At 42.0% G+C, this 13,678-nt stretch overlaps 1 protein-coding gene across 1 annotated transcript in view; it reads left to right on the top strand.

The window, feature by feature from the left end:
• LOC143767480 (uncharacterized) overlaps positions 1-3,341 on the top strand; it is a 34,388-nt gene extending 31,047 nt beyond the window's left edge. The window contains exon 7 of the mRNA XM_077255859.1: positions 2,099-3,341. Within this exon, the coding sequence (XP_077111974.1) occupies positions 2,099-3,171 (1,073 nt within the window). The 3' untranslated portion in view covers positions 3,172-3,341. The remainder of the gene's footprint in view (positions 1-2,098) is intronic.
• Positions 3,342-13,678: the final 10,337 nt, after the last annotated feature.

The raw sequence follows: 13,678 nt of genomic DNA, 5'->3' as shown, positions 1-13,678 counted from the left end.
AGCACACAGTAACGGAATAGATGTTCTGCGGTAGAGCTGTGTCACTCGCATATAGTAACGGAATAGGAATGACGCTAGATAGGATCCCTGTTAACCTCACAGGGGAACGAAGCCCGCTCACGTGGTAAGACGCAAACAGTGGTCACACAGCAAAAGCACTCAACCAACTCCTCTTTGGAGCTGCCGGAATTCTATTGGTTAGACGCCAGCCCTGAATTCATACAGACAAACTCCTCTCCGGAGAATCAGAATTCTAACAGCTTACCGCACATGCTGGTAAGGACCATACTGATGCAATGTCCCATACGCACACGTAATGAGAATGATACAAGCGCCCGTGTGCGCCTCTGAGACCCTTTTATATGTTCAGCTCATGTCCAGTCAGACAGGACCTTGTTCACGGACCAATCCGGAGCTGCCACATCACCAGAGCAGCTAGCTGAAAACCGTCCACCAATGACGCACCGCCACATCACAAGCATGCTCAGTAGGGTGATTTCTGGACTTAGTCTCCAGAGAGTCTGCTCGTCACTGCCTACCGCTGGTTACCATAGACCGGAGGTTCCCAACATTTCTTGAGAGCCATATTCAGCTCTGAGAGAGGGTCGCAAGCCACATCCAGTCACGAAATAGGGTCGCGAGCCACATTCAGCTCCCGTCCCCCTCGCAATAGTGGCAACCAAAGCCCCCATTACAAGCATAATGGTAACCAAAGCTTTTCCACAAAAATCAATCACCCCAAAGCAGTATACAAAGCAGTATACAAAGATCCAGGGGTTCCCACAATACCCCCCTTTCAGTATTCTCCTGTAAAGGACTTCCAAGACACTATCACATCCAGCTTCAAACACCTCCTCTGACAGGTGGTGTCATCTTGTCTCCAGCATACCATACTTAAATCATCTCAAAACCCCTAAGACCAGTATATGTGCATCCAAATCTGCTCTTCTGTGCAGGGCTGCTCACAAAATTCACCATTTTTAGATGTGCTCTTCATACTTGTTTGCTATAACAGGAGCTAATGCACCAAGCTGACAGGCCACAATTCATGGGACCGCGAGACATATGTGGCTCACGAGCTACAGGTTGGGGACCCTTGCCATAAACTTTGCTGAAGAGCCAGCAGTAACCAGACAAACAGTACGAGCCTGAGCAAGATGCTGGGACCGACGTCTATGCTCAGCAGCACCCGCGGCTACCAAACCTGAATGGGAGACCGCTGCCTGGGATCTACCCTGTGCAGTGGGAGAATCCCGGCGCCTAACATTAACCCTTTTTATAGTACACAACCGTACTTCAAGCCATCATTCACAGGAAAAGGGGAAGAAGAGTGACAAGATCAGCTCGCATTGTTTGATTATGTAGTCTATTTGCATAGGTTTTCCTACTCTGTCTTGTAAGTCAACAAATTAACTGGCCTAGACAATAAATAATCAACATATCAGCAAACATCATTGTCAATGACCCTGTAACACTAGTCATCCAGGATAACAGCAGAATATGCTACAACAAATGTCAACTTACAAGTCAATATTACAGGCTTATACAAGCAAAAGTCTGTTTTTTTGACCAATCAGAAAGACACACAAATTCAAAAGTCAATATATAGATAAGTCTATTCTTCCTGGCTTGGTGAAAATAGACGTCTGGTTAATTCAGATTAAATGCCGGTGTCGTCACACCCATCTTAAACGTTCTCCAAAGTCATGGCCTCTTCATTCATGAAAATACTGGTCCTGTCAAGGAATGGGCTAGACAGATGCCACCTACTATTAATGACTATCAGGCCCCTTTATAATTCTCCTCCGAGTGTCTTAATAAAAAAAAAGTGGTGGGAGGGACACTGAAACTTGATCCTATGAAAATGCTGGCCTGAACACAGAAAATAGCCTGGTGTCCTATCATCATCTACTAATCCTTGCTCTGTGGCCTCCAGTAAGAATGGGAACTGTTTTGTCATCACTTTCTTGGTAAATAATTGCATTTTTCTACTGTACATTATTTGTATTTTTAAAGGACATGTTATACTGAATTGTATACAAAAAATATTATGTTTAAGGTTATATTATTGAAAAAGTAATAGTTTTATTCTTAACAGATGACTTTACCTGGAGGTCAGAGGGACTTCTGCCACCTTCAGATTTGAAATCAGATGATCTTTTGACCAAACAACATGCATATGAAGAACATTGCATTATCCCAGTTATATCTTCAGCCCTTCACAGCAAAGATTCTTTTACTCAGTTTCTATCTCCTGATTTTCCACAGATTAGTAAGAAAAATATAAGTAATAGTAATGATATTAAAAATCAAAAAGCTAACACTAGAAACAATAAATTTTCATGTTCTGAATGTGAAAAATCTTTTAACCTGAAGTCAGACTTTGTTAGACATCGAACAAGTCACACAGGAGAGAAGCCGTTTTCATGTTCAAAGTGTAGGAAACATTTTAATCTAAAATCAACTCTTGTTACACATGACAGAACTCATACCGGGGAGAAGCCATATTCATGTCCAGAATGTGGGAAATGTTTTGCAGCAAAATCAAATTGTGTTGCACATAAGAGGAGTCACATAAGGGAGAAGGTATTTGCATGCTCAGAATGTGGAAAGTGTTTTAAGCAGAAATCATATCTTGTTACACATCAGAGAACTCACACATTCGAGAAACTATTTCCATGTTCAGAATGTGGAAAATGTTTTAAGCAGAAATCTCAACTTGTTATACACCAGAGAATTCACACAGGGGAGAAACCATTTTCATGTTCAGAATGTGGGAATTGTTTTAAGAAGAAATCAGATCTTTATACTCATGAGAGAATTCATACAGGGGAGAAGCAATATTCATGTTCAGAATGTGGGCAATATTGTAGAAGTAAATCACATCTTGTAAGACATCAGAGAATTCACACAGGGGAGAAGCCGTATTCATGTACAGAATGTGGGAAATGTTTTAACAACAAATCAAATCTTGTTATACATCAGAGAGTTCACACAGGGGAAAAGCCATTTACATGTTCAGAATGTGGGAAATGTTTTACCGTGAAATCAAGCCTTGTTACACATCAGAGAGTTCACACAGGGGAAAAGCCATATTCATGTTTAAAATGTGGGAAACGTTTTACAAGGAAAGCCAGCTTTCTTACACATCAAAACAGTCACATATGGTAGAAACCATATAATCAGATGACCAAACCACTGCACGACCAGCTCTGTCCTCACCTACTGTGTCCTCACTCATCCCTTGTAGATTGTGAGCCCTCACGGGCAGGGTCCTCTCTCCTCCTGTACCAGTTGCGACTTGTATAGTTCAAGATTGTTGTACCTGTTTTTATTATGTATACCCCTCCTCACATGTAAAGCGCCATGGAATAAATGGCGCAATAGTAAGAAATAATAATAATAATAGTGGGAAATGTCTTGTTCTCAAAACAACTCTTGTAAAGCATTAACTAGCTTACAGTGGAGAAGCATTTTCAAATTTAAAAATAGGTTATATTTGAAAATCAAATTTTCTCCATCAGAAATTGTGTTGTCATTTGACTTGTCACTATGTTGTATGTCCTTATACTCCATTTTGTGTGCTTTCTGCTAAATATACTGTCTTTTATAAATGTAGAGCTTTTCATGACAAACGGCTAAACTAATCTTCTGAGAAAGTGCTGAAGTTCAAGGCCACATTCACAATGAGAATTAGGCTGGGGCTACACAGATTTTCTGACTCTGGTTACAAGTCGTAATCACCATGCTTGCTATAGACTTAATTGCATGTTGCGGTCTTACAGCCAGTAGCGCAGCAACCAGGGGGAACGAAGAGACATATAGGCAAGGTTCATTGCATTACTGTCCTTAAAGGTTTTGAGCGAGGGCTGCATGATGACCTTGTTGATATGGTGGATGAGGATTAAGAGGATATGAAAAATAAAAAAAACATGGGAATACACTAGAAAAAAAAAGAAACACCTAACCCTAGCCTAGGAACTTGCAGCATGTGGGTGATCTGGAGAACAGTTGCCCACCTTCTCTTTCTGGCCATTCCACTGCCTCTTCTTGCCTTTTGCAGTGCTGCGGACACCTCCCCTTCTGCACTGCTGTCCTTGCTCTGCATGGCACCTTATCATGTTGTCAGTGACTTCATCATTCATCATCTTCCACTTCTGCTATCTGATCCTTGTGATTTGGTGACTTAACAACATCACTTGTTGCCAACTGTTTTTCATCATCATCTGCCTCTTGAGATATTGCTGTTCCCCACCGTCGTCTTCCACTGATCGTGGTTGCTCATCACTGGACACGATCTTAATAAATGGAAATGCCAAGTGTGGGATCACTTGTCTCCTGGGATTCGCCAAGGTTGGAGGAAGGAGGATCATTATGAGGATTATCTGGTTCACACTCTTGGCTAGTGATACTGAAACCTGTGAAAGACGGTGGTGCTGGGAAACATACTGGAATCGTTATCTGCCATCCAACCAACCACCTGTTCACACTGTGCTAGTTTCAAGTGTTGTGTCTTGCGCACCCCCCAGCAAACTGGGACAGGAAGCTACTTCTCATTGATTAGCATGTTTGTTGTGCTCCTGCAGCATGCAGTTTCACCTGGTCCTCAGCCTCTGCATGCACTGTCAACAGCATGTCAACAACCTCTTCCTTTACTGTACGCCTTGTGCATTTTGCATTAGGTATGTAATATATGCCTGCAAGCTTTTCGGTATTAACCCTTTTATCCCCAAGGGTGGTTTGCGCGTTAATGACCAGGCCAATTTTTACAATTCTGACCACTGTCCTTTTATGAGGTTATAACTCTGGAACGCTTCAATGGATCCTGATGATTCTGACATTGTTTTCTCGTGACATATTGTACTTCATGATAGTGGTAAAATTTCTTTGATATTACTTGCGTTTATTTGTGAAAAAAATGGAAATTTGGCGAAAATTTTGAAAATGTCGCAATTTTCCAACTTTCAATTTTTATGCCCTTAAATCACAGAGATATGTCACACAAAATACTTAATAAGTAACATTTCCCACATGTCTACTTTACATCAGCACAATTTTGGAACCAACATTTTTTTTGTTTGGGAGTTATAAGGGTTAAAAGTTTACCAGCAATTTCTCATTTTTACAACACCATTTTTATTTAGGGACCACATCACATTTAAAGTTACTTTGAGGGGTCTATATGATAGAAAATACCCAAGTGTGACACCATTCTAAAAACTGCACATCTCAGGGTGCTCAAAACCACATTCAAGAAGTTTATTAACCCTTCAGGTGTTTCACAGGAATTTTTGGAATGTTTAAAAAAATGAACATTTAACTTTTTTATAAAAAATTTACTTCAGCTCCAATTTGTTTTATTTTACCAAGAGTAACAGGAGAAATTGGACACCAAAGGTTGATGTAAAATTTGTCCTGAGTATGCTGATACCCCATATGTTGGGATAAACCACTGTTTGGGCGCATGGCAGAGCTCCTGATGTGTCTAAACATTGAAACCCCCCACAAGTGACACCATTTTGGAAAGTAGACCCCCTAAGGAACTTATCTAGATGTGTGGTGAGCACTTTGACCCACCAAGTGCTTCACAGAAGTTTATAATGTAGAGCCGTAAAAATAAAAAATCATATTTTTTCACAAAAATGATCTTTTCGCCCCCAATTTTTTATTTTCCCAAGGGTAACAAAAGAAATTGGACCCCAGAAGTTGTAAAATTTGTCCTGAGTACGCTGATACCCCATATGTGGGGGTAAACCACTGTTTGGGTGCATGGCAGAGCTTGGAAGGGAAGGAGCGCCGTTTGACTTTTCAATGCAAAATTGACTGGAATTGAGATGGACACCATGTGGCGTTTGGAGTGCCCCTGATGTGTCTAAACATTGAAACCCCCCACAAGTGACACCTTTTTGGAAAGAAGACCCCCTAAGGAACTTATCTAGGTATGTTGTGAAAACTTCGAACCTCCAAGTGTTTCACTACAGTTTATAACGCAGAGCCGTGAAAATAAAAATTCTCTTTTTTTCCACAAAAATTAATTTTTAGACCCCAGTTTTGTATTTTCCCAAGGGTAGCAGGAGAAATTGGACCCAAAAAGTTGTTGTCCAATTTTTTCTGAGTACGCTGATACTCCATATGTGGGGGGAACCACCGTTTGGCAGAGCTCGGAAGGGAAGGAGCGCCGTTTGGAATGCAGACTTAGATGAAATGGTCTGCAGGCGTCACATTGCGTTTGCAGAGCCCCTGATGTACCTAAACAGTAGAAACCCCCCACAAGTGACCCCATATTGGAAACTAGACCCCCCAAGGAACTTATCTAGATGTGTTGTGAGAACTTTGAACCCCCAAGTGTTTCACTACAGTTTATAACAAAGAGCCGTGAAAATAAAAAATAATTTTTTTCCCACACAAATTATTTTTAAGCCACTGGTTTTGTATTTTCCCTAGGGTAACAGGAGAAATTGGACCCCAAAAGTTGTCCCATTTGTCCGCTGATACCCCATATGTTGGAGTAAACCCCTGTTTGGGCGCATTAGAGAGCTCGGAAGGGAAGGAGCACTGTTTTACTTTTTCAACGCAGAATTGGCTGGAATTGAGATCGGACGCCATGTCTCATTTGGAGAGCCCCTGATGTGCCTAAACAGTGGAAACCCCCAATTCTAACTGAAACCCTAACCCAAACACCCCTAATCCCAACCCTAACCCTAATCCCAACCGTAAATGTAATCCAAACCCTAACTTTAGCCCCAACCCTAACTTTAGCCCCAACCCTAACTGTAGCCCTAACCCTAATTTTAGCCCTAACCCTAACTTTAGCCCCAACCCTAACCCTAACTTTAGCCCAGCCCTAACCCTAACTTTAGCCCCAACCCTAACCCTAGTGGGAAAATGGAAATAAATACATTTTTTAAAATATTATTTTTCCCTAACTAAGGGGTTGATGATGGGGGGTTTGATTTACTATTTATAGCGGGTTTTTTAGCAGATTTTTATGATTGGCAGCTGTCACACACTAAAAGACGCTTTTTATTGCAAAAAATAGTTTTTGCGTCTCCACATTTTGAGAGCTATAATTTTTTCCATATTTTGGTCCACAGAGTCATGTGAGATCTTGTTTTTGGCGGGACGAGTTGACGTTTTTATTTTTACCATTTTCAGGCACGTGACATTTTTTGATCGCTTTTTATTCCGATTTTTGTGAGGTAGAATGAACAAAAACCAGCTATTAATTAATTTCTTTGGGGGGCGCTTATACCATTCCGCGTTTGGTAAAATTGATAAAGCAATTTTATTCTTCGGGTCAGAACGATCACAGCGATACCTCATTTATATCATTTTTATGTTTTGGCGCTTTTATACGATAAAAACTATTTTATATAAAAAATAATGATTTTTGCATCGTTTTATTCTGAGGACTATAACTTTTTTAATTTTTCGTTGATGACGCTGTGTGGGGCTCGTTTTTTTGCGGGACAAGATGACGTTTTCAGCGGTACCATGGTTATTTATATCTGTCTTTTTGATCACGTGGTATTGCACTTTTTGTTTGGCAGTATGATAATAAAGCGTCATTTTTTGTCTCTTTTTTTACGGTGTTCACTGAAGGGGACTAGTGGGACAGTTTTCTAGGTCAGGTCGCTAAGGACACGGCGATACTAAATATATGTACTTTTATTGGTTTTTTATTATTATTTAGATAAAGAAATGTATTTTTTGGAACAATTTTTTGTTCATTTATTTAGGATTTTTTTTTTTTTTTACACATGTAAATGTTTTTTTTTTTTTAACTTTTTTACATTGCCCCAGGGGGGACATCACATTATAGAGACAGATTGCTGATCTGACACTTTGCAGTGTACTGTGTCAGATCAGCGATCACACAGGCACTGAAGGAGGCTTGCCGGCGCCTGCTCGGAGCAGGCGCTTGAAAGCCACCTCCCTGCAGGACCCGGAGGGTCCTCCGCGGCCATTTTGGATCCAGGCCTGCAGGGAGGAGGAGGTAGGATCACATCGCGTTGCTCTGAGCGTCTCAAGGAAGCACGCAGGGAGCCCCTGATGGAGACGGGGTACCGTTGAAACGCGCTGTGGTTTACACCAATATTTTTGTCCTGGCTTCATTTCAGCGCTCCTGTGACTGTGCTTGGTTTTTCAAATATAGATTATGAACACTATCCCGTGGGTAATCCTAGCACCGGTCTTTACGTTGTGCTAGGATTAGGTATCCATGTGTATGGCTTCTGACAGGTCACTGATCCCACAGTGACCCACAGCTGTTATGATCTGGTGACCTTGGAGCCGCATGAAACTTTCTCTGGAGTCGGTGGAACCTGTACTGACCGCAAATCCTGAACTAACACCGCAACTAGAAGTAGCCGTGGGGTGTGCCTAACATACCCTAGACACCTCGACACAGCCGGAGGACTAAATACCCCTATAGATGGAAATAGGAATGCTACCTTGCCTCAGAGCAGACCCCCAATGGATAGGCAGCCCCCCACGAATAATGACTGTGAGTAGGAGAAGAATAGACACACGCAGGTAGAAAACAGGATTTAGCAAAAGAGGCCACTCTAGCTAAATAGGAAAGGATAGGACAGATTACTAGGCGGTCAGTATTAAAACCCTTCCAAAAATATCCACAGCAGATAATACAAAAAGTTCCACAATCTAACTAAAGACATGGAATGTATATCTGCCACTCCAGAGAATCCAACAAGACTGAGAAAATACTGACACAATCTAAGCTGGACAAGAAAACACAAAGAATAGCACTGAATTGTGAAGCACATAGCATGTGTGCCACAGGGAAAAAAAAAACACTTATCTTTGCTGATTTGGCAGAAAGGCAGGAGGAACCAAGCAGAGGTCCAACACCTCCCAACAACAATTGACAACTGGCAAGGACTAATGAATCCTGCACGCCTAAATACCCCAGTCCGAACTGCAATCAGCAGAAACACCTGACCAGGACTGCAACTCAGGGGCAACTGCATTACCACCTACAACCACCGGAGGGAGCCCAAAAGCAGAATTCACAACACACAGCCTAGTTTACATAATGAATATTATATGTATATCTTGAAAAAGAAAAATTCCCTTCTGCAGAAAAGTGCCAGCATTGGCGCCTGTGCTGCAGCATGATTGCATATATAATGTGTATATAATCCTTTTCTTTCATATTATCCATAAATTCCTAAAAAAAAAAAAGTACCATCTTGCTAGAGAAGAAAAAATTGCCTCCTCCAAGATGGCGCCGTTGGCACCTGCGCAGTAGCATCTATCGGATCGTTAATATCTGCTATGATGCAGGCGGTGCCATCTTAGTGGAGACATTTTTTTTCACTAGCAAGACGGCGCCGCCTGCGCAGTAGCAGCTATCGGATCGCTGATAGCTGCTACTCTGCAGGTGCGGTCGGCACCACTTTCACACTGATTTTTTAGGAATTTATGGATAACATGAAAGAAAAGGATTACATATACATTATATATGCGATAATGCTGCGCTACACTATAAAAAGACACACATGCATGTTTTTCTCAATATCTGACATGAAATCAGGTCAATAATTATTAACATTTGCCAAATGCCAGAATACTGAGAGAGAATGTTTTAAGGCATTTTTATTACTTACTGCAAAGTCAAAAGTTGACATACATTTCATTAGTATTTGGTACCATTGCCCTTAAACTGAATGACTTGGGTCAAACGTGGGATATCCTTCCACAAGCTTCTCACAATAGTTTGTCAGAATTTGGGCCCATTCCTCCTGATAAAACTGGTGTAATTGATTCAGGTTTGTAGGTCGCCTTGCTCATACCTGCTTTTGCAGCTTTGCCCAAACATTTTCAATAGGATTGAGATCAGCTCATTTGATGGTCACTCCAAAACATTGACTTTGTTATCCTTAAGCCACTTTAGCCACTTTGTTACCATTTTGGCAGTATGCTTCAGGTCATAGTCCATTTGGGAGGCCTATTTCCGCCCAAGCTTTAACTTCCTGGAGGATGTCTTGAGATGTTGCTTCAGTATTGCCACAATAATTTGGACCATTCAGTGGCGGAAGGAGCCAACGACTGGACTTTACCGATCTCCTCTTCCAACTCCGAGGATAACACAGAAACCACAATACCCTTAGAGAGAATCGAAGATGGAGGTTCATGAGGAGAAACTGAACTAAGACTGGGTGATAATGTGTCAGCCTTCACATTCTTGGATTCAGGCTTGTACGTGATAGGGAAATTAAATCCAGAGAAAAATAAGGACCATCAGGCCTATCTAGGAGTTAGCGGTTTAGCTGATTCAATATATGTTAAATTCTTATTATCAGTGACTTGATGAACTGCTTCCTGCAAAAAAAGTCTTGATTCCTCAAAGGCTAATTTAAGAGCAACTAACTCACGATTTCCAATATTGTAATTTCTTTCAGCAGACTGAAAGAGGAAAAAAAGCACAGGGCTGTAAAATTGGTTAGCGTTTTTGGACTGTGAGATAAAGTGGCTCCTACCCCAACCTTCGAAGCATCCACCTCCACAATAAATGTTTCTGGGAGATAGGGTTGGATTAGAACCTGAGCAGACATAAAAAACTCAATTTTGCAAATGCGCTAATAGCATCTGGTGGCCAAATCTTGAGATATGCCCTCTTACGTATGAGGACAGTTAGAAGTTTATCAATCTGAGAAAAAACCCTAAGGAATATCCTATAATAGCAAATCTGAGAAAATCACACAGCGATTTCAGGTCACTAGGTCAGACCCAATCTATTATGGCTTTCACCTTCCCATGATCCATCTTAAACCCAATAGCTGATAAGATGAACGCCAGGAATAGAATTTCCTGAACAGAAAAAATACGTTTCTTACCGTATATACTCGAGTATAAGCCGACCCGAGTATACGCCGACCCCCCTAATTTTGCCACAAAAAACTGGGAAAACTTGACTCGAGTATAAGCCTAGGGTGGAAAATGCAGCAGCTACCGGTGAATTTCAAAAATAAAAATAGATGCTCCATACCATTCATTATTGCCCCATAGATGCTCCATATAAAGCTGTGCCATATATAATGCTCCATACCATTGATTATTGCCCCATATATTATCCATATACAGGTCCTTCTCAAAAAATTAGCATATAGTGTTAAATTTCATTATTTACCATAATGTAATGATTACAATTAAACTTTCATATATTATAGATTCATTATCCACCAACTGAAATTTGTCAGGTCTTTTATTGTTTTAATACTGATGATTTTGGCATACAACTCCTGATAACCCAAAAAACCTGTCTCAATAAATTAGCATATCAAGAAAAGGTTCTCTAAACGACCTATTTCCCTAATCTTCTGAATCAACTAATTAACTCTAAACACATGCAAAAGATACGTGAGGCTTTTAAAAACTCCCTGCCTGGTTCATTACTCAAAACCCCCATCATGGGTAAGACTAGCGACCTGACAGATGTCAAGAAGGCCATCATTGACACCCTCAAGCAAGAGGGTAAGACCCAGAAAGAAATTTCTCAACAAATAGGCTGTTCCCAGAGTGCTGTATCAAGGCACCTCAATGGTAAGTCTGTTGGAAGGAAACAATGTGGCAGAAAACGCTGTACAATGAGAAGAGGTGACCGGACCCTGAGGAAGATTGTGGAGAAGGACCGATTCCAGACCTTGGGGAACCTGAGGAAGCAGTAGACTGACAGGCGTGTGCAGGAAATGGGCTACAGGTGCCGCATTCCCCAGGTAAAGCCACTTTTGAACCATAAACAGCGGCAGAAGCGCCTGACCTGGGCTACAGAGAAGCAGCACTGGACTGTTGCTAAGTGGTCCCAAGTACTTTTTTCTGATGAAAGCAAATTTTGCATGTCATTCGGAAATCAAGGTGCCAGAGTCTGGAGGAAGACTGGGGAGAAGGAAATGCCAAAATGCCTGAAGTCCAGTGTCAAGTACCCACAGTCAGTGATGGTGTGGGGTGCCATGTCAGCTGCTGGTGTTTCATCAAGGGCAGGGTCAATGCAGCTAGCTATCAGGAGATTTTGGAGCACTTCATGCTTCCATCTGCTGAAATGCTTTATGGAGATGAAGATTTCATTTTTCAGCACGACCTGGCACCTGCTCACAGTGCCAAAACCACTGGTAAATGGTTTACTGACCATGGTATTACTGTGCTCAATTGGCCTGCCAACTCTCCTGACCTGAACCCCATAGAGAATCTGTGGGATATTGTGAAGAGAAAGTTGAGAGACGCAAGACCCAACACTCTGGATGAGCTTAAGGCCGCTATTGAAGCATCCTGGGCCTCCATAACATCTCAGCAGTGTCACAGGCTGATTGCCTCCATGCCACGCCGCATTGAAGCAGTCATTTCTGAACATTATTATTTGATGGTTTTTTTGTTTGTTATTAAAAAACACTTTTATTTGATTGGACGGGTGAAATATGCTAATTTATTGAGACAGGTTTTTTGGGTTATCAGGAGTTGTATGCCAAAATCATCAGTATTAAAACAATAAAAGACCTGACAAATTTCAGTTGGTGGATAATGAATCTATAATATATGAAAGTTTAATTGTAATCATTACATTATGGTAAATAATGAAATTTAACACTATATGCTAATTTTTTGAGAAGGACCTGTATAGCTGTGCCATATAGAATGCTCTGCACCGTTCATTATGGCCCTATAGATGCTCCATATAAAGCTGTGCCATATAGAATGCTCTGCACCGTTCAGTTTGGCCCCATAGATGCTCATTATAAAGCTGTGCCATATATGCTCTGCACCGTTCAGTTTGGCCCCATAGATGCTCATTATAAAGCTGTGCCCTATATGCTCTGCACCATTCAGTTTGGCCCCATAGATGCTCATTATAAAGCTGTGCCCTATATGCTCTGCACCGTTCAGTTTGGCCCCATAGATGCTCATTATAAAGCTGTGCCCTATATGCTCTGCACCATTCAGTTTGGCCCCATAGATGCTCATTATAAAGCTGTGCCCTATATGCTCTGCACCGTTCAGTTTGGCCCCATAGATGCTCCACATAAATCTGTGCCATATATAACGCTGCTGCTGCAATAAAAAAAAAAAAAACACATACCTCTCTTGCTTGCAGCTCCTCAGCGTCCGGTCCCGGCGTCTCTCTGCACTGACTGATCAGGCAGAGGGCGGCGCGCACACTATATGCGTCATCGCGCCCTCTGACCTGAACAGTCAGAGCGGAGAGACGCCGGGAAGACAGAGCGGCGCCCGGCGTGTGGATCGTGGACAGGTAAATATGCGATACTTACCTGCTCCCGGCGTCCCGCTCCTTCCCCCGGACAGCTGGTCTTCGGGTGCCGCAGCCTCTTCCTCTATCAGCGGTCACCGGCACCGCTGATTAGAGAAATTAATATTCATTTCTCTAATGAGCGGTCCCACGTGACCGCTGTACAGGGGAAGAGCTACGGCACCCGGAGACAGTGTGATGGGCAGGGGGAGCGTCAGGAGCGCCGGGACTAAGTAAGTATGCCTCAGCGCTCTCTCCCCCTCACCCGCCGACCCTGCCACAGACTGTGACTCGAGTATAAGCCGAGAGGGGCACTTTCAGCCCAAAAATTTGGGCTGAAAATCTCGGCTTATACTCGAGTATATACGGTAATTTGATTTTAGCAAACAAAGATTCCTCCCTCAATCTTTGTAATTC

Source organism: Ranitomeya variabilis, chromosome 4, assembly GCF_051348905.1.
Source record: "Ranitomeya variabilis isolate aRanVar5 chromosome 4, aRanVar5.hap1, whole genome shotgun sequence".
Lineage (NCBI taxonomy): Eukaryota > Metazoa > Chordata > Amphibia > Anura > Dendrobatidae > Ranitomeya > Ranitomeya variabilis.
This window is presented reverse-complemented; position numbering and strand designations above follow the sequence as displayed.